The sequence below is a fragment of the Taurulus bubalis genome (genome assembly GCF_910589615.1).
Source record: "Taurulus bubalis genome assembly, chromosome: 16".
NCBI lineage: Eukaryota > Metazoa > Chordata > Actinopteri > Perciformes > Cottidae > Taurulus > Taurulus bubalis.
In genome coordinates this window covers 5,338,398-5,358,229 of record NC_136604.1, presented here as the reverse complement: position 1 = coordinate 5,358,229, position 19,832 = coordinate 5,338,398, and the positions used below count along the sequence as shown (strand labels likewise).

Here is a 19,832-nt window from a genome sequence, read left to right as displayed (position 1 = left end):
ACTGTGCAAAAGGAAAAGGGCAATAAGCAACGAATAGCAGTTGCCAAAATTCCTACAGCCGAGGGGAAAGTTTCCACTGCTGATTAACCAAAAATAAGGAAATCAAAAATAATTATATATATATATATATATATTTATCTTTTCCCCCCTTATTTTTGAAATAAAATATAATATATATTATTTCTTTCACAAAAAACAAGGAAATCTATTAAATAAATATATATATATATATATATATTCTTTTTTCTTCTCATTTTTGGTGAAAAAAACAAGGATATACAGTATATATACATATATATATACATATACATATATATGTATATGTATATATATATACATATATATATATATGTATATGTATATATATATATATATATATATATATATGTATATATATATATATATATATTTCCTGATAATGACTGGAAACAACAAGTGTTGTAAAACATAAACTCTTTAATTTTGAAGCAAATAAAAGCATTTTCAAATCACAAGTGTTACAATGTTATTCACCGTCATGGCACAACAGGGTTGTGCACCAAACCATTTTGCTGCATCAGAAAAACACACAATTTAGGAGTTTCACAGGCCGAGGACAGATCTCCTCTACAGCCCGGTGGTCCGGCAGCTGTTACTGCAGTATCTCTCGCCAGATGTTAGCTGGGTGAATGTTGTCTTTTGTCTTTTAATATCCTCTGGGCTCTGGGCAGGAACCTCTAGTCACCAATATCGCTGACGCTGCGTAAATGGGACCAGTGATGTCCCTCCGGTCCTTCGCCGTGCTCATCACATGGCACTTTGTGGTGTTTCCAGTCAGGATGCTCTCTACTTTGTAAGAGTTAACAAGAACTCGGCGCAGGTCTTTTCACAGGACGGAGACGTCTGATGACCATGTCAGTGGAACTTAAAATATTCACTTGCTTAAGATGTCAACAGGGTTTTGTGTCTTCACCTCAAAGGGTCAAGCTGATAAAAACAACTACCACACAAACTTGTTTCCCTAATCCAACCTTTTAGGCTTGTGACCCGCCAAAATAAAGCTACATCTACTTGTGATTCCTCGTCACTGGTTAGATTTTCTGAGGCTTGACTGAATCAAATTATCCAGTAGAAGATTAGAGGAATGTCTGAAAACAGGATTTTGTGTGAGGACATTTTTTCTTTCTTTTATATCCTGCTCATCAACTCACAACACCCAGGAGTCCACAACACACACACACACACACACACACAACATTTAACTTATATATACCAACGCACTCATAGAGTGACAACACAGCTTCTGATGGTTGTTGCAGCCAAAAGGGGTATTACTTAAAGTATGTCATTGATTACCCCAATCTGTGTGGTAGGTATCTTATTTAAAGGTTATAAAAGTTGTATAAATGCTTGTTAAAGCAGACTATGAACCAGATCAGCTGGACAATGATATGAAACAAGAATGACCTTTGCCCTTTTCACTGTTGTCAAAAGCAATTGTTTGCGATTCAGATTTTTGCTGTGATTCATTTCTCTCTTTTCTTTTTTTCTTTGCACATGAACTGCACGGCATTTAATGGAAGGATCTGTGCGTGACAGTTAAATCAAACTATCCCAAAGGGCCTTGACCCCGTGCAAACTCTGATCAAATATTTGGAGTGTTCCTAATTTCTGATGTGTGCTTACATGCGTACTTTCAGTGTGCGACGTGGAGCCGAAATAAGACACACACACACAGTAATAAAAGACAACGCAGTTCATGCTGGGAACTTCGGACGCAAGTTATCGATTCTCCTGACATTTATTGGTTCACATTAAAACCTCCTGAAGTGTATAAATACTGAGTGGAAAGATCAGTCAGTGTCACAGATCTACACCACAGAGGTAAGCCGCACAGCTTTTCTTTAACAGCTGGTTGGTCTTGTAGTTTTTACAACATGTGTAAATCGTTTGATTAAAATACAAAGTAATGCTGACGATGCATTGCATCTCTTTGTTGGTTTTAAGTCTTAAAATGAATGTTCAATGGAGGAAAATCTGAGCTTTCTGTCAGAAAACTACTGAATTTCCCCAAAAAACTGCGTTAATTTAACCTCATCATTATATGATATTCCAGTTGTCATCATGAGGGTCTTTGCTGTAATCCTTGCGCTGGCTGTCCTATCAGGTGAGTCCAAAATGTTACATTTTTATTTTGAAAACCCAGTCTACAGCTTCATTTAGTGTGAGAATTTGAAAGATCTCATACTATTTGTACTACTACCTGTACTACCACCACTGCTACTAATACTAATTAAATGATATAAGAATAAACAAAGTAAGCAAAAGGAGCTATAAGAGTGAATGACAGTCACACGTTGTTTCTGAGAACTCTTATGCAGGTCCGAGAGTCTAAATATCTGAATTCTGTCTTTGGACTCCTCAGTGTACATGTATGGGTCCCAAATCCTGAAATGAAATGACACTGATTCAAAGAAGGCGTTTCATCCGTAACCCATTGCAGAGGTTCTGTTTTCCCACCTAAAAGGTTTGTCTGAAGTGAATATCTGAGTTTGTTGGTCTCCGTCTAGGCTGCCATGCCAAGAGCGTGCCTGAGGACGAGTGGAGCAAACCCTGGGAGGACGCGGTCGAGAAGTTCAGCGAGTACCTCACGGACCTGAACTCCAGGGCCGACGAGGTGGTGACGGACATCAAGAGCTCGCAGATCAGCCGGGAACTGGAGTGAGTTCAACTGTGTCGCAGTGGTGGAAAGCTATCAGAGCAACGCATCAGTTTATTTGCACCTTTGACCTTCGTGTGCTGTATATACCCAGACCGGCTCCGACGGACCGCTACAGGTCATATTTGGTCATGTAGATATTTGGATATACATTTAGTCATGAGAGGTAAACTAGGACTTTGTCTCTTATGGAGTATTTTCAGATCGCGGCGTTTCTATCTAGAATACCTCTAAACACTGTGAATAAGACCAACTCTTATTTATCAGACTTTTTGCCTCCTTGTCTGACCGATTGGAGGAAGTTGGAAAGCATCGACATAATGTTGTTTTTAGACCTCTGCTTGGTTACACAACACAGATTGTGTCCTCAGCTGAGTTAGCAATCAGCGTGTGTCAGTGTGGTGACACATGTATGGCGCTGCTGACTAAGACCAGAGTGCACCCTGGTCTCAAGTCCACGTCCCTGACTGATGTGGACTTTTATTGGTTCAGTCCCAGCCACTATTGAATCTTCTCTCAACTCCTCAGCATTGATTTCTTGGACATGGGAGGGCTCAATACAAACACAGCTCCTGTTTTATCTTTAATAAGGCCTTTGTTTGCTCTTGAACCCCTTTGGCTCCCCCCGCCTGCAGCACCCTGATCCAGGACAGCATGTCCGAGTTGGCCACGTACAAGGGCGACCTGCAGACCAAGCTGGCGCCCTACACCCAGGACGCTGCAGAGAAACTGGGCAGAGACCTGCAGAAGCTGACCAACAAACTGGGCGATCACATGAGCGAGACCCGGGATCAGATGGACAAGTACGGCCAGGAGCTGCAGACCATGATGGAGCAGAACGCCGACGACGTCAGGGTCAGGGTCTCGGCCTACACCCGCAAGATTAGGAAGCGCCTCAACAAGGACACGCAGGAAATCAAGAGGTGAGTGAGCAGAGAGGCCGATGGGGAGCTCCAAATACTTTGTCCTAATTTATGTTTTAACGCCAAGTCACGGTTTGATGTCTTATGTGATGAATCTGAAGTATTTGAGTCTTCTCCCTCCGTCCTCGTCCCAGACATGTTGCGAACTTCTTTGAAGAGCTCCAAGCCAGCACCTCGAACAGCATGGAGGACGCCAGGGTGCGTTTGGACCCTTACTTCGCTCAGGTGGGCGAGAACGCCCAGGCCAAGTTCACCGGCCTGAACAATCTGCTGCAGTCGCAGACGGAGAACCTGAAGGACAAGATCCAGACCGCCGCCGGGGGCATCAAGGAACGCTTCGAGAAGACCGCCGAAGACCTGCGATCCACGCTGGAGGACAAGATGGAGGAGCTGAAGAGCTGGCTGCAGCCTTTTGTCTCCATGATCAGTGATAGCATGTGATGCTCTCGGTTTCATCACACATGTCCAACACAGTCCTGATGTGTCAGTGTCACTGAAGGCCCTTCAATAAATAAATAAAAACAGCTGCTCATGTGCCTGTAGAAAACCAGTGGTCATCAATAATGTCACCAGTCACACACTTGCCTCCATTGCTTACAAAACAATAGGTGGAGGATTTGAAATGGTCTCACTTTTGGGTTGAATATGCTGAAACCAACTCAGACTGCACAAGGATTGTTTAATTTTGCTGCAAACCAAAAATATATGGCATTAAAATAATTTCAAAGATGCAAAAATAATTGTAAATCATGTCACAAACAGCCAGAGAAGGCATGAACTGGTTAGTGAAGCCGGTTGGTCCTCATATGATGATGTCATGGAGCAACGCCTCCTCTTCAGTGGGCGGCCATAGTGGAGCGGATCCAGTCCGTAAACTGGCAGACCTGCGAAGGTCAAAAGGAATAGAACTTTGAAAAAAAACATCAGGCTTGAATTAAACAAAATGTGACAAATAAATACATAGATATATGAAGAGAATTATGTATTATAAAATAATAAAACGTACACCAGCAACTTCCACAAAGTGTAAACTTAAATAAAAAAATGCGGCAACAAACTGTCCGCAACTTAAAGAAGAAATACAATTCCAGTATAGCATGTTTATAGTATATAAACATTGAATAGATCATCCCCATTGTCCCCAACACCTATTTGAGTCTGATATCATGATCCGTATCTGTGCTAATATTTAGTCTAAAATACCTGCAGATATGACTAATTATAACACAACAGAGGGCATGTTATGACTCACAACAGCTCTTACTGCAGTAAAGAAGCTTTAAACTCAACTTTAATCAAATGGCAGAGGACCATCTGAACAGCAATTTCCAAATCAATAAATGAGAAAATGTCAAATAATGCAACACAACATTCTTGTGAGATCAAAGTAAATAATGGCACTTGAAATGTCCAATTTTTAAGACGGAATGCTACTGCCTGTGCAGACTGCAGTGCTGACATATTAGGAGTTACACTGCAGAACCGGTCTGTTGAGTGGACCCACCTTGGCGTAAACCCCTGGACGGCTCTCCTCAGCACAGCCCCACCCCCAGGACACCACGCCCTGCAGCTCCCCGTCACACACCAGGGGGCCGCCGGAGTCTCCCTGCAGGAGGAGACGAGGACAACATGACCGAAATGCTCCCAGAGGGACTGGTGTTGGAAACCAGCTTCAGCCACATTGGACACTGTCTGTACTCGTATGCGAGTAAACATGAAGATGCAAGTTGTGGAAAGCGTCTCGTACCTGACAGGAGTCCTTTCCTCCCTCGAGGAAGCCGGCGCAGAACATGGAGGACGTGATCCTGTTGGGGTAGGAGCGCTCACAGTCCTGCTGGGACAGGATGGGCAGGTCCAGGCAGTGCAGGCATTTAGTACAACCGACTGGACGGACACACACACACACACACAATCTGAGAGACAATCGAACAGGCCTCCACATTCAGATCAAGTAGTGACCTTTGACCTGTGCCACTGGGACTGGTACTACCCCCCCCTCAGACTTACAGGGGCTCTGGGTGGCTCCCCATCCGGAGACCAGGCACTGGGTGCCTGCGGGGGCGCACCTGGCCGGCAGGGCGACGGGCTGGACGTACTCGTTGAGCTTTGCCGGCTCGGCGAGCTTAATCAGCATGATGTCATTGTTGATGGTGTAGCGGTCGTAGTCTGGGTGGCGGATGAAGGCGGCGCCGGCGATGAACTGCTCAGGACCGTCCTTGTAGCCGATGTGGTGCTCGCCCAGGCGCAGCTCGATGTCCTCGCCCCTGAGAGGCCACAGGGGGACAGATAACGGACGGATGAGCTCACGCAGACGGCGAGAGAGCGCCACCCGGCCCCGTACTCACTTATAGCAGTGGGCCGCACTGACCACCCAGCCGGGGCTGATCAGGGTTCCTCCGCAGTAGTGCCAGCCGTTGTTGAGGGACACCTGCCAGGGCACCGAGTGATCCCTGCACTCGTAACCGCCGACGATCTTATCATCGAAGCCGAAGGCAGCTGTGGAGAAAGTTAGGAAACAAGGTCGTGACCCCTGAAACGTGCAATACACGGAGAGAACGTTTCTCTAAATGTGAGCTCGCAAAAGAAAGATGTATTCTAAGCTCGTTACAAAAAGGCCTTTAATAAAATCTATGGAGCAAAAGTGAAAAAGGTCCCCTCCTCCAACTCACCGCCAGCGGCCACCAACACAAGCAGAGAGAGGAGCAGCATTATGGCCTGGACGTCTGCAGACACGTTGGGCAGCTCAGATTTTAAAGTGCGCTTCGCTCCACATGGCAGCATCACCCACAGCTGATAAGGAGGGACGACCAATAGGAGAGAGGTTGGGGGCGGGTTTATCGGTACCGTATGGGAACTGTGACAACTGTGAGAGGTACCATGTAGGATGGGAAATGTCAAGCTGTCCGCGGGGTCGACTGTTATAATGTTTGAGTTGCAGGTATCGGGTCAGCAATAACAAGCTTGTATACAGGAATAATAGCAAATCATATACATTTTTTTTCTAATAATGTTTCTACATACTACAGGCTACAATTTCACAAGTTGGCTGGTTCAACATTTCCGGTTCACACGTTATACTTGCTCTGAACCGGGTGGAGAGGTTCTTGCTAACGGAGGTAGCGCCCACATTAGCTGCAGACAAGAAAGAAACAGCAGCCATCTTTGGAAGTTTTGATTTAATGCAGACTCTAAATATAAACACAGTGTTAAATATTTATCAAATGTTAAGAATTCATTTACAATAGAGCAAGTAACTTTCATAACCCACGTCCACATACTGCTGGTAAACAAAACAATATTGATAAGAAGTGTGTTTTTCTGTGCAAGTAAACCTTGTCAGTGTGTGCAGTATTGCCAGCAAAGCTTTTTCTTCACACACTTTAGCAGCACTTTAAATTCAAGGCACAGCAGCTCCCATGACTGACATACAGTACATTGGTTAGGAAACGACCACAGGGGCTTCCTCACAGCCGGTATAGTCTCATGCGGTTTTTTAATCCGGATCTTGAACATAATTTCAGATTACATCAGAGGCCCTCATAATTCTCCCTGACTTCTTTCCTTTTCTCAAATCAACTGCATCCCTCTCTCATTACGTCAGATCTCTTTTATTACCCGGCAGGTTAAAAAAAAAAAAGACGAAATCAGCCCGACTGACTGCCGCTCGGAGACGTCTCTCCCGGCTTTGGCCGCTTGCGAAGGTTTCCTTGCTGGAAAATCGTCCTCATCTGCTCCACGCAGATATCCGCGGCGACGTCCGTCTCCTTGGCGAGCTGATACAGGCTGAGGAAGCCGTGCGGCAGGTCCTCCACCACCGTCAGGTGCACGGGCTGGCCCATGTCGCGCAGCTTCTTGGCAAACATCACCGAGTCATCCAGCAGGGCGTCCAGAGCGGAGGCCTGCGAGGGGACACAGGGAGGAATCAGGTATTGCGATTTCGACTGATACATCGACAAAAAGCTAATATTGATCAGGCTAGCTTTATCATAGATCCAACACACATGAAAATAAAGCTGTGTGTGTGTGTGTGCATGAAACTGGACCACACCGAGCTACTTAACTGTTTCTCTTGCATGCTTTTAGCCCAATAAGTGTGGTAGTTGAAAACACATGAAACGTGCTTGTGGAAGGTAAAGTTAACATCCAGCAGTCTGTGTCTGAAGACAAAAATGCTGTTTTGAAATGTCTGGAGAAAATCTGGGCCAAACTAGCATGCAGTCCAGAAAGGAAGTTTTAAAGTGACAGAATACCACCAGCACCCAGCAACAATCGGTCACCGTTATGGATTATTAGTCTGTGAGACCAACACACACACACACACACACACACACACACACACACACACACACACATGCATTGTTGTCTCTGGTTCCAGATCTTAGCATCGACGGCCACAGCTTAAGATGAGTGAATGAAATAAGTAACAGGAAATGGCATCTGATTATCAGGCTGATAAATATGACTCATCTTGTATCTGTGCCTCTGCTGAAGTTAGTTCCAGAGTTTAATTTGTCCTCGGGGGGAAGATGAGGCTTTTCTCGGAGGTCTAAACTCTTACCACTATGTGAACGGGCGGCAAGCCTCTCAGCAGGCTGGCGGGAGCCAGCAAGGGCGACACAAACGGGTTCCGGATGACGGGGCAGGATGTCGGGCGAACAAAGGCCAGGCACTCTGAGCGCAGGGGCTCAAAGCCCTCTGGGTAATCCCTGTGACCTTGGAAGTCTGTCGCGGCGGCGTCAGCGGGCGTCCCGCGAGTGGCGGCGCTCGGGGACCTCGTCTGCGCCGCAGACAGCGAGCGCACTCCCCCCGTGGCCCGCATGGGGTCCAGGAAGGACTGGATCCAGTTGGAGGCTCCCTGGGTGAGGTCGCTGAGCAGCGCGGCCGTGTCTCTGCCCAGAGCGCTCAGACTGCCGCTGCCCAGAGCGGTCTGCACCGTCTGGGAGTCTGCACCTGGGAAGGAGATTATGGGATGTAAGCGAAACACACCTGAGAGAAGAACAGGGTGCAGATGATTCCCTGTTCTCACCGTAGAAACAGATAGTTTTAGAGGTTTTGGAACCGTTTGTTGCTACTTCTCTAAAGGGTGGCAACACATCCCGATTCTTACTTTTTTTTGGTCCTCATATATTATTGAACTTTAACATTGTGAGAACTTACAGTGACAGTTTTAAACCAAACACCTCCGTCCAGATGGATTTTTCTGCAAACGTAAAAACATAATCCTGCTCCTTTTCAACAGGAAACAAAGCGTTTCAGTGACAATAAGCACACCTGAGATACGAGTGCAGTAAAGTTTCCAAAGACATCGAGGCAATGTGATCAAATCTACAGCAGAATGTCGCTACTCGAAGCTAATGCTATAAGCCTCTCTATGCCAGGAAGATGAACGGTTTGTATATTCAGTGTTACATGCTTGTGGCAATGAATAATATCCAACTAGATGAGTCACATACTTTATATTTAGTGCAGAACAGTGCACATAACAGCAGGTTAATTATTTTCATATTTCCTCTCCCTCTCACTCATCCGGTTTCTACATTAATCCCTCAGAGATTCTGTTTTTTTTTCCGGTGGCGCTGGAAAGTACTCTTGTGTTAAATGAGGTGTGAAACAATACACACGCACCTGCGTAGGCGTTGATGCACTTCGTGAGGACACCTAGAGGCAACAGTGGGTCGATGAGCGTGAGCAGGCGGGACGGCGAGGCGTCAGTGGTGAGCAAGGTGGCGGGGTAGGCGGCCATGATGCCGTCGGGGACTCGGATGCCGCTGCAGATGGCCTTCATGGACACGGTGATGCAGAGGTTTCCTCCGGCGCTGTCGCCCGCCAGGCAGACGCGCTCCGCCGTGGAGCCTGAGACACACGGCCAATGACAGAACAGGGATTATTGTTATTATATGTGTTTTAGACCAATCACTTTTCACGACCATTACATGCTGGAATGTGGCTATATGAAGATGTCACTTTGGGCATTCGGGACATCTTATAGACAAATTAAAAAAAGAACTGAAAGTGATCCATAGATATATAAACAATCATTAGTTGCAGCTCCAATACCTTTAAACCTCTAATCCCATCATAATCACTTCTATATTGTGCCACATTTCTTTACTTTTATCCACATGGGAGTGGGTACATGTGACACTTTTCACATTCCGATAATGTACAGATAACGATTCTCATGCCATATTGAGGACATACAGTAACGCCCCAAATGAAATAGGTACACTGTGTGCTATATACATCTGTGAAGGGAACATCTGTGAAGGTGCACAGACTCTATAGCTTTCTAAAGAAATACAGCCGTCCGTAGAGCTGCATGTGTAAGTGCATTGGCCCACATGTTCGCATTTTGAATCCACACATTCTGTGAAATTAATAATAACTAATTTGCATGCATTTTAAAGTGTATGCAACTACTAAAATATGCATATAAATATGCAGTTAATCCCCAAATAGGATCAGATGATCTGTAAAAAAGGAAAGAAAAGAAAAAGAAAAATTCTCCCTGTGTTGTGTTGACTGTGACGACGTGCACACGCACACACGCACACACACACACACACCCAGCAGATGACAGTTGTTCAGAGCCCAGCAGTAGGCGTAGAAGCATTCCTCCAGAGCTCTGGGAAACGGCGCTTCAGGTGACAGCGAGTAGTCCACGGAGAGGATGGGCACGCCCAGCTCCTTCGACCAACTCCGCAGATAATTCTGATTCATAGAGAGCAGAATAAATGCGTGTGATGAATAGAAAACATGCTTATGTTTATTGTGCATTTGAGGAACAGTAAGTAGGGTTCAAAGGTCTGGTGCTAAATACGAGTGTTATGGTATTATTATAAGAGGATTAAGAGTGTGAGTAGTCGTATTAACCCTGCGATACAGTTAACGCCGGTCGTACCTCGTGGGACCTGGAGGTCTGGGCCACGAAGCCGCCTCCGTGGAAGTGGATGAGCAGCCAGGGGGAGCGAGGCTGCGTCTGCACCCAGGGGAGCTGGGACGCGGTGATGGTGGGGGGTTCGCTCCGAGAATAGGCAAGCAACTCTTCGCTCTCCTAAAAAGTGAGTCACAAGGTAATTAAGAATAAAAAGGAACAAAACATGCCATTCTCAGGAGGATTACATTAAAAATACCTTTTCCAAACCTCATTTACACCTTTTCTGTCATAATATAAAACCACTTTATATGAAATTTCCCAGAAAACTTGCAATAATACAGTTTTTATTGGTAAAATAACGATTTGGGTCTGCTTGTACATTCCTTTGTACACTTTTATGTCACATCTCTCATGCAGACGATTGATCGGGTCGTCACATTTCAGCCCAATCTATGGAGTTTTCAATAACAACGTTTAAAGGACGATCCCTTTGTCAATATCCTGTCAGATATTTGCGGACAAAAAGAGACAGAAGATTCCTGTAGAACTAATCACAATGGATTGAAGATCAAATGTCTTTTAATATTCTTTGTAGGAGTATTTGACTAGACATGTGGAGCCTCACCTGTCCTTCTCGCAGCTCATGGGAGATCAGACGCATGTGGACTGGTCCGGGGCCCCAGTGGGCTATCGGAGGCGACACGGTGGCTGTTAGGCTGGGGTCCGAGGCCAGCGGGAGGAGCAGAGTGACGGGGGGCACGGTCAGGGTGAAGTTCACCTGCACTGGGTAAGAGGCTATCCGGCTGAAGCCCTGTACGGGGAGACACATGCAGGGCAGTTAAAAGCAGTTAAAACACGAAAGAGGACTCCAGCCGAGTCGAGAGTCTGCAGAAGGATAATCGACCCTGCCTACTGCTAAAAGGCCGGACTCTGTGAGGTTCCAGAAGGACTTCCAGAACTGCATGTCCAGGTTCTGGGTTATGCGTTCAAACTCGGCGCCCCGCAGCTCTGGGTCGATGACGTACTTCCCCGATGTGAGGAGGGAAAGGGCCGCCAAACCTGGAAGAGAAGGCGATGGTCTTGAGCATGAAACACTTTTGGGAAATGTTCCATCAACACCATGACATTATAGGCAAAACAAAGACTTACCCAAACCCGACTGCTGTTTACTGTACGTCTCTCCATATGTTACCATGCTGATGACAACGGTCTGGAGGAATGGGCGTAGAGTTGGCGAGAACTGCGATAAGAAACGATGGGCAGATAACAACAAGAACTTTGGTTTCAGATAATAAAACACATGCTTTTTCATTACTGAAAATACTTTGAATTATAACTACAAACTGGCTATTTGGGATCTGATTTCTTTGGCTACATAGCGTGACCTGACGAGAGCAATCGACAGGCCCGCATCCAAGTTATTTAAATAATATTTAGCGTTTAGAAAATTGGAAAACGATGGCTGACCTGAAAGCCCAGACAGCGGCCGTAGAAGCAGGCCTTGTGCATGGAGCTGTACTCCTGCACGAACCGGCGGCTCATGTCCCCGTCCTGCAGGGAGTACAGCTGGCCAAAGCCGTTGTCGTTGATCAGCTGCTGGGCGAGGTGCAGCAGCGCCCGCAGCTGGCACAGGGCGCTGCAGTACGCCTCCATCTCGGACGCGTTGTGGTCCGCCCTGAAGAAGGCACTGCTGTAATTGGAGGCGATGTAACGCCCCTTGTGGATGATGTGCATAAGGCAAGACAGCAACACCTGAAAGGACAGAGAGAAAAGTACTGTCAACTTTTGCTGAGAAGGTGCAGAGTCTGCATTTAAAAAGGGTGGATATTTCATATTTTTGGTGCTGTGAACAATAACCACGAAAAGACCAAAAACCAAAGCTTTGTGTTGCTTGCTTTGTGTCGTAGGGCTCGGCTCCATTGTTGTCCAAAACTGATAAAAAACTAAAAACAAAGAGCCACACAGCTACAGAAAGGTGAAGACTAGCTAACACATCGCTGGTTTTGATCTTTTCATGAGATTTATGTTTATACGAAAAATGGAGAATGACACAGTCACAAGAACGCAACAAAGCCAGCGACACACTTTAACGTCTAGTGAGAAGATTTTAACATACAGTATATTTTTACTATTTCATCGAGCAAATAATTAATAGATGAAACAAGGGAACAACCAATGATAAAAACAATCACAAGTTGCAGCCCAAATGTTATATTAACAACTAAAACTGTTGCATGTAACACCTTCTGTTAACAAATCAGCAGTGTGTGCAGCAATGCATCCAGTCAGCGGGATCAGTCGTACCTTCACCAGGGTGCGGTAGCCATTCCCGGGCGTTTGTGCATCGAAGTCATAATGGTGGAAGACGGCGGTGAAGCCGGTGATCACGGGCTCCAGGGCTCGGCCGTGCTCCTGGATCGCTCTCATACACGTGACCAGGCGCCTGGCAACGGCGCCGTACGGCAGATCGGAGGGCCCACATAGAAAAGAAATGTTGTCTTCACATACTGTCTCCAAGGCTGCAAACACAACCTTGTAATCCATATCTGAAGCTGGGAGGTGAGGGAGAGGAAAGAGAGACAAGAGAACGCTTCTTTAGCCTCTTTTATAGCCACGTCTGCTGCTCCACTCAGCAGACATGTGATGAGTCTGTCTGGAAGAAGAGGGACAATCACATCAAAAGGGTAAACTCAATGACTTCCTCTCCCGCAGCAAAACAAGTGATTGTATGCTCCTTATCCGCTTGGTCAGGGGTTGAAGTTCCAGGACAGCCCGGGGATAGTTCTCTCAAACTAAGCCAGTCAGCCCTGGAGATGATTCTAATCACAACAAAAGTCCAGATGGAGCATCAACTCAAGCCTCTTTTGTTTTAATAATAACACAAAGACTCGGAGTAGATGAAACGAGCGGATGTCTTACTCAAACGTGTATTTATGTTGTCAGGTTCATTGCAAATCAAGAGTCTGCTCTCATTCTTGTCGGCTGATTAATTAACACATTATTTGCTTTTTTTTTTTTTTTTTAGGGACCAACATAATGTACATTGCTGCATGAAAAATATACGGAGTACGAAAGGAGGGGATCATTGATAATGGCTTTGAAATATTAAAAAATAAATACTTTTGGAGGGAGGCATATAGTGAATTTGACTTGAGTTGATGGACTGCATGCTTTGGATGACATTAATCAAACATAATCCCAAACTAAATGAACGGCATCGCGATAATGCTCCTGCAACCTCTGCACTTCGCAGCTCTAAATACTCTTAAAAGTAATCAAACCTCTGCAGTGTCAACAGCAGCATGTCAGCCTGGAGCAAAGACTGAAATCAGGACACTGTTTATAAACACTGTAGGCTTTATCACAGTGCTGCCACATGATTGGGTTTGTCTGTGTCTCTGTGGGCAGAGGTTTGGGTTTACGATAGCAGCAATATGCTGGTCCTTTGCTCTTTAAACAACCTGCATAGGACGTCGGGTACCAAGATATTTAATGGCAGGAGGCCCCAGTGTGATCTGCATTTGAGCACAGGCTAGGCTGTAGCCAGGACACTCAGAAAAATAGTCTAAATGTGCTTTCAGAGAGTTTTCCGCACCAGAAGTATAATTCTGTTGGTGAAATACAAGATCCAGCCATTACATTTTTACTCAACTTTTATCTTCTTTCTTGTTAAAGAACACCCAAAAAATGAAATGACAACGACCTTTTTCCTATCTAGCGTTACATTAAATCAAGAATTGTGTGAAGGTGAATGAGATATGAATGTACATGTGCCTTATGTATTATGTATATGAATGCATTAATATTTACCGTTAGACGGACACCATACTGTATATTATCTCACACATGAAGGTGTTACATATTTATGGTGGTATAAGATTAGAAGCAAAAACCTAATGGTCGAAAGCATGAAATAAAAGTAATCACGCGATTAGCCTAGTTTCATTTTTACTCAGTTACTTTAGTTCATGGGTTTTCAGTTTCTGTTTCGCAAAACTCAGTTCTTGAATCCTTTTGTTGCCCCGCTGAATTTAACGATTTTAGTAAACAATAATGAAAAATCCCCGGTTGTCCTCGAGCAGCGTCTTCTAACCAAAAACAGCTGACGTAAACCTGTCACCGGGCTCACCTCCGTCACTGCCCGACGCGAGTATCACTTTCCAGCGCAGATCAACTTCCTATAACGTTAGAAACGCTTCTTTTGTTGGTATATTTCCAGTCTCCATTCCTTCACACACACTCACTCACACACACACACACACACACACACACACACACACACACACACACACACACACACACACACACACACACACACACACACACACACACACACACACACACACACACACACACACACACACACACACACACACCCACCCCTCTTACGTAATCCTTCTCGCTGTTATGGTTACCGAGCAACTGTCGGCGACAACTTCACCCGCAAGCCCCAAGTTGGAGGACTTTAAACCGTCGCCTCACCCTGTTGCTCACAGTGTTGCACAGGCTGATAAACACGTTAAAACACAACGACATTGTTCGTCTTGAACGTCCACCGGCGCGATAAAACGCAGTGAACGGGAGAAACACGGATGTGTACCCGGGACATGTTGTAGTTAAAGAGACTTTTCTTACCGACCGCCGAGTTACCCGACCCGCATCCTCTTCCTTGAAGTTCCCGTGTCAGGCAGCCCGCAGAATGCTGGGTAACGTCACGTGAGCAGCGCGCGAGGCGGCCGCGCGTGCCCCGGTGAGCGTGCTGTTTGCATAATGAAGGGATCAACAGGTAAGGTATATATAAAAGCCCCACCTTTACCAGCTTCAACATTGAAATGATGTACACATTAATGCATCAATAATGATAATTGAGTAATATTATAGGCAACATCATTCTGAAATGGGCCATAGGTACTTTTTATTTTTGTACTTAAATATATTTTCTTAAATATTTTTTTTAACTTACAAAAATATATGAGTGTTTCTTCCACCACTGCAAAGAGTAGTGTTTTAATGATGAAAATATTGGAAAAGAGGCCTGACATGGCAGTTTGGGATCATCACGTTGATTAAAGAGTGATTAAGTATTTAATGCAACGTTTACCTACTTTAATATGTTTACAATATCATAAAGTCTGGAAATGAAACACATTAAAGCCTCATTCCACTCAGAATATGAAACAGTTGTAACAATAGGTAAAAATACTGACGAGTGTAATTTCTCTTATTTTCTAAGTTAAAACAGTATGGCACCAAGTCAATGTTATAACGTAATTTGTTTGTCATTTTAATGTCACGTCAAGCTGCTGGTTTATTGAGGAGGCCTATTAAATATAACCCTTTCAGAGTCAAAGCGCTATGGTTCTGATGTATCCAGCAGCATAATAACCAATAAGAGCATGCACAGCTTAGTGCTGCGGGGGAGGGGGGGGGGGGGGGGGACACAAAAATAAACAATAACACAACACTTTTTAAAGCCATTGAAGCCTGTGTTTTATGTTTTATTTACTTTTAAATGTCTTGTTTTAAATTAGAATGTCCTGTCTTAATGTTTCTATACATGTTTTTACCTGTTACTGCTGTATTGACCGAGTCGCCAACTTAATTTCGTTGTATGTTTTTACAAAGACAATAAACATCCTTACCTTACCGTACAATACCAGGACCCTCAAACAGTAGCAGCTAAATGGAATTCAGCCATCATACATCTTTTCTCACAGCTGTGTTTTTCCTCCTGTGACATGTCAAATGTGGCCTCCATACTCGTGTCCTATCAACTTCCAGACTTCTGTAGAAACTCTGCCATGGGGTTCTGTGCACTGGACACTTGCTCCTCCTCACTGCTGTACGAACACAGAATACACCAAACATTAGTGAGAAGAAGAAACGTTGCACAATATATCTGCAGTACACTGCAGTATGTGGTGGGATCATGAGAGTCTCTAGTGGCCATCGGCGTATCTGCAGCTCTCTGGACATGGGCCAAGTTTTGCTCTGCAGACCGCCTGGACTTAGACTTTAATTAAAGGGATAGTTCTCCCCCAAATCATGAAGATTTTATTCTTTTAGAAACTGTTGTGAGCAGTTTCACGGAGGAACTATTTTCTTTCAACTGCTCACAATGAATTCTGTGGATTATCTGAGCAACCGGGTCAAACATGTGTTTTTTTTCATTTTGGGGTGAACTGTCTCTGTAATGCTCTTTCAACCACAAGATTCGCAAGAGTTACATATGTTGAAAAAGCAAAAAAAATAAATATGTAGATGTCTTTCTGAAATTTATTTAATGGATTATATTGATAGAACATTTTGAATAATCAGCTTTATTGGCCATGTGTGTCTACACATACATGGAATTTGACTCCGGTTTCACGTAGCTCTCATCGTACATATACACATATTATATAGAAGAAACAAGATAAATATAAAAAAGACAATTAAAGACAACAGAGACAAAAAGACAACAGAGTAGTGCAGATGGAGGTGTCTGATTAATTGTTCATCAGAGATCCTTCAGGTTATCATTTATTCAATAGAAAAAAAACTGCTTCCCTAGAATTTGAAGTTGTATAAATTTGCCAAATGTCCTCTGAACCACATTTCTACAAAAAGCATAAATAAGTAAGTGAAAAGATGTTGAAGATCTACATATCACCACGTAAAGTCTGTCAAATATAATTCAAAGAGTGAACTCCAGTGTTTCAATCTGCTGACTAATGTTAGGTAACTGCTTTTTTATAATCTCCTCTATTTGCTTTTCTTATCATTGAAAGCATCGCATGGCAGGCCGAGGTTTTTCTCAGAACCATCAAATAAAAAATGTTTCCCTGAAACACCCAGTTTCAAGGTGACTTGTGTTTTCTGTGGAATGGTTTCTTGGGTGTGGTCTTTATTGTGGCCATTTACCTCGTATGACGCAGCATTAAAGTGTTGATATGACACTGTGAAATGTACACTAGTTTCATTGACGTTCATATTGTAGAGTATTGCCTATTCTTCAGTTCTAATGAACTTACAGTACACAGTATATTCAGTAATAGATCACATACAGAAGGTCACCTCAGGGACCTTCTGTTGGTTCAACATCTCTGTCACTCGCTGAACCGTAAACTAAGACGTGTCCCTCATCCGACTGATGTCCATGCAGGTTTCACGGCTCTTATTTAACATCATCTCCTCTGTAATCTGACACCATAGACGGACTGAAAGGCAGGTGGACATGCAGGGACTTTTCCTAAACGGCTACATTCAGGAGTGGGAAAAATACAGTTGTGTTTGTTTTGCCAAGTTTCAGGCAAGTGGGTCATATATGTGGAGAATATCAAGACGAATCGGTCGGAGAGATATAATTCCTTTCATTTTTAAAATTTGTTGTAGATTAATCACGATACATTTGTCCTCATCTCGTTTGATTACTTTTCTGGTCTCAAAATAATGTGGCAGAGAATTAGAAACTCATGTGTCGTGTTTGTGAGCATGATTTTGCACAACAAAAGAAAAGCAGACTCACACTGGTAATTCATTGACAACAATCAATAAGGGATTGTCCGGGACAAGAACGTATCCAAATAATTACACTGAAAACGTGTAAATGATCACGATTACTACAATGAGGATATTTTCCTTTGTGACTCGCTGAAGTTTCTTCCTCTCTGTGACTCAGCCTTCTCGACTGTAAATGTCCTATCGCTTCAAATCCAAGTCAGTACTCGGATGATGAGAGAGTCCCATGCTAACCCTCACCCTGGTGTCCAAACAAAAAATGAGGTGGTGCCATTTTACGCAACTGAATACTTCCATTCACATGATGTCGCAGATTCAGTACTCGATAGCAGGGGTCACTAACAGACGGAGATCTGGGTCCGGACCCAGACACCGTTGTAGCCGGACCTGGACCTACAACCGATAGATAATTAAGAATTATTTCATTTTGAAGGAGGGCTTCTTTTTTAACCGGTGCAGCTTCTCCAACCTATACGGCTCTCGTTCAGCGGCACAGGAATCAAACTGACCAATTGCAAACCAAAAGATATAACATGTGCTGAATAAATGCTGCAACTCCTCACATTTCTGAATCTGGAACCAGAGAATGTTTCACATTTTAGCTTGTGAAATGACCGACTAGTTAAATAAATGTAACGACTAATTAATTGATTTGACAATCTACTTCTCAACATCTTCTTATATGGATTGGCATGACATTTTCTCAATGACTTTTATCTCCACCATGAGGCCGATATTTATGGTTTTATGTGAATTGTCTGGACAACTTTTGGATCAATTTGAAAAATTTGGTGCAGACATTCATGACCCACTGAATAATTTGTAATCCCTGATTTTTCCTCCAGCCCCATCATCATCAGGTCATCATCCTGTGGTTCATGAGCAAATACCTTCTAAGATAATGACATTCCCATCAGCATCAGTTGTACTTTGTGTTTAGTGCTAATTAGCTAACGTTAGCATGTTAGTATTGTCATTGGGAACATGTTAACATGCTAATGTTAGCATTTGGCCGTAGAGTCTTAATCTTATTTTAAAATGATCAGATTTGTTTATCATTTATTTAAGGGGATCATTGACTACTAATAATTGCACCACACTTAAAGAAATGGACTCTTCAGTAATTTATTACTAAAGAAGATGAAGTTCTGATGACTTGATAAAGGTCAAGTCACAAGCACAGCCACTTCTTTGTTGACCGCTGACCCTCCAGTGACCCTCTGAACACCACTGACCTGAGATACAGGTGTCAGATCTGTCCTTAGCCAGGGTAGCAATCAATGTAGCCAGTTTACTCATAAACTGTCAACAGAGCTGGCGTGCAAACAGCTCCCCTGAAGTCCATGCTGGTGTTCTCTTCCAGCATACGGAAAGGAATGTAGTGAAACGGTAGTTCATGGGATTAGGAGAACCATTTTGGTGCAAATCCATGAAAAAATACCTAAAATCTTGCTGATTGTTTGCCTCTTATTTTGTACGTTTTTTTTTATCAACGATTTAAAATGTCTTTGCTATTTTCTTGCTATCGCCAGCACTTGAGATCCAGATAGGTAAGTTACCATGTCTTATTGATCCAGGAAGTATGTCAAACTGAAGAGAGTCAAATTAAGAATTCATTTCCAGTCTTATTCATCAAAAGTGTTTCATTTCCTCATTAAACAACCCTGTCTCTCTTTGGCAATGAGACAAGAAACAAGAAACAGGATATTAGGAAAACATTTATTTAAACACTCTCTTTTATATACATTTGTTTTTTGGGATCTCTGTTAAATACTTATGGTTTATAATTTAATGATTAATGATAATTTATGATTTATGAAAAGGTCCTGATTGA

At 43.7% G+C, this 19,832-nt stretch overlaps 3 protein-coding genes across 3 annotated transcripts; 1 reads left to right on the top strand and 2 right to left on the bottom strand.

Annotated features, from left to right (window-relative positions):
* Positions 1–2,099: 2,099 nt before the first annotated feature.
* apoea (apolipoprotein Ea) lies at positions 2,100–4,120 on the top strand. Its single transcript, XM_079232425.1, has 4 exons — positions 2,100–2,146; positions 2,550–2,700; positions 3,334–3,621; positions 3,756–4,120. The coding sequence occupies exons 1-4, from the start codon at positions 2,104–2,106 to the stop codon at positions 4,060–4,062; spliced, it is 789 nt and encodes a 262-aa protein (XP_079088551.1). The 5' UTR covers positions 2,100–2,103; the 3' UTR covers positions 4,063–4,120.
* Positions 4,121–4,457: 337 nt separating this feature from the next.
* On the bottom strand, positions 4,458–6,402 carry LOC306749226 (trypsin-2-like; the record flags this gene model as incomplete). The annotated part of the gene is made up of 6 exons (XM_079232490.1): positions 4,458–4,505; positions 5,126–5,227; positions 5,369–5,505; positions 5,629–5,885; positions 5,967–6,117; positions 6,291–6,402. 6 exons carry the CDS (start codon positions 6,400–6,402, stop codon positions 4,458–4,460), a joined length of 807 nt encoding a protein of 268 aa, XP_079088616.1.
* Positions 6,403–6,791: 389 nt separating this feature from the next.
* Positions 6,792–13,045, bottom strand: lipea (lipase, hormone-sensitive a). The gene is made up of 10 exons (XM_079232277.1): positions 12,803–13,045; positions 11,966–12,250; positions 11,648–11,738; positions 11,412–11,557; positions 11,124–11,309; positions 10,523–10,675; positions 10,188–10,332; positions 9,247–9,474; positions 8,180–8,571; positions 6,792–7,520 (listed from the first exon to the last, which is right to left on the bottom strand). The coding sequence occupies exons 1-10, from the start codon at positions 13,040–13,042 to the stop codon at positions 7,266–7,268; spliced, it is 2,121 nt and encodes a 706-aa protein (XP_079088403.1). The 5' UTR covers positions 13,043–13,045; the 3' UTR covers positions 6,792–7,265.
* Positions 13,046–19,832: the final 6,787 nt, after the last annotated feature.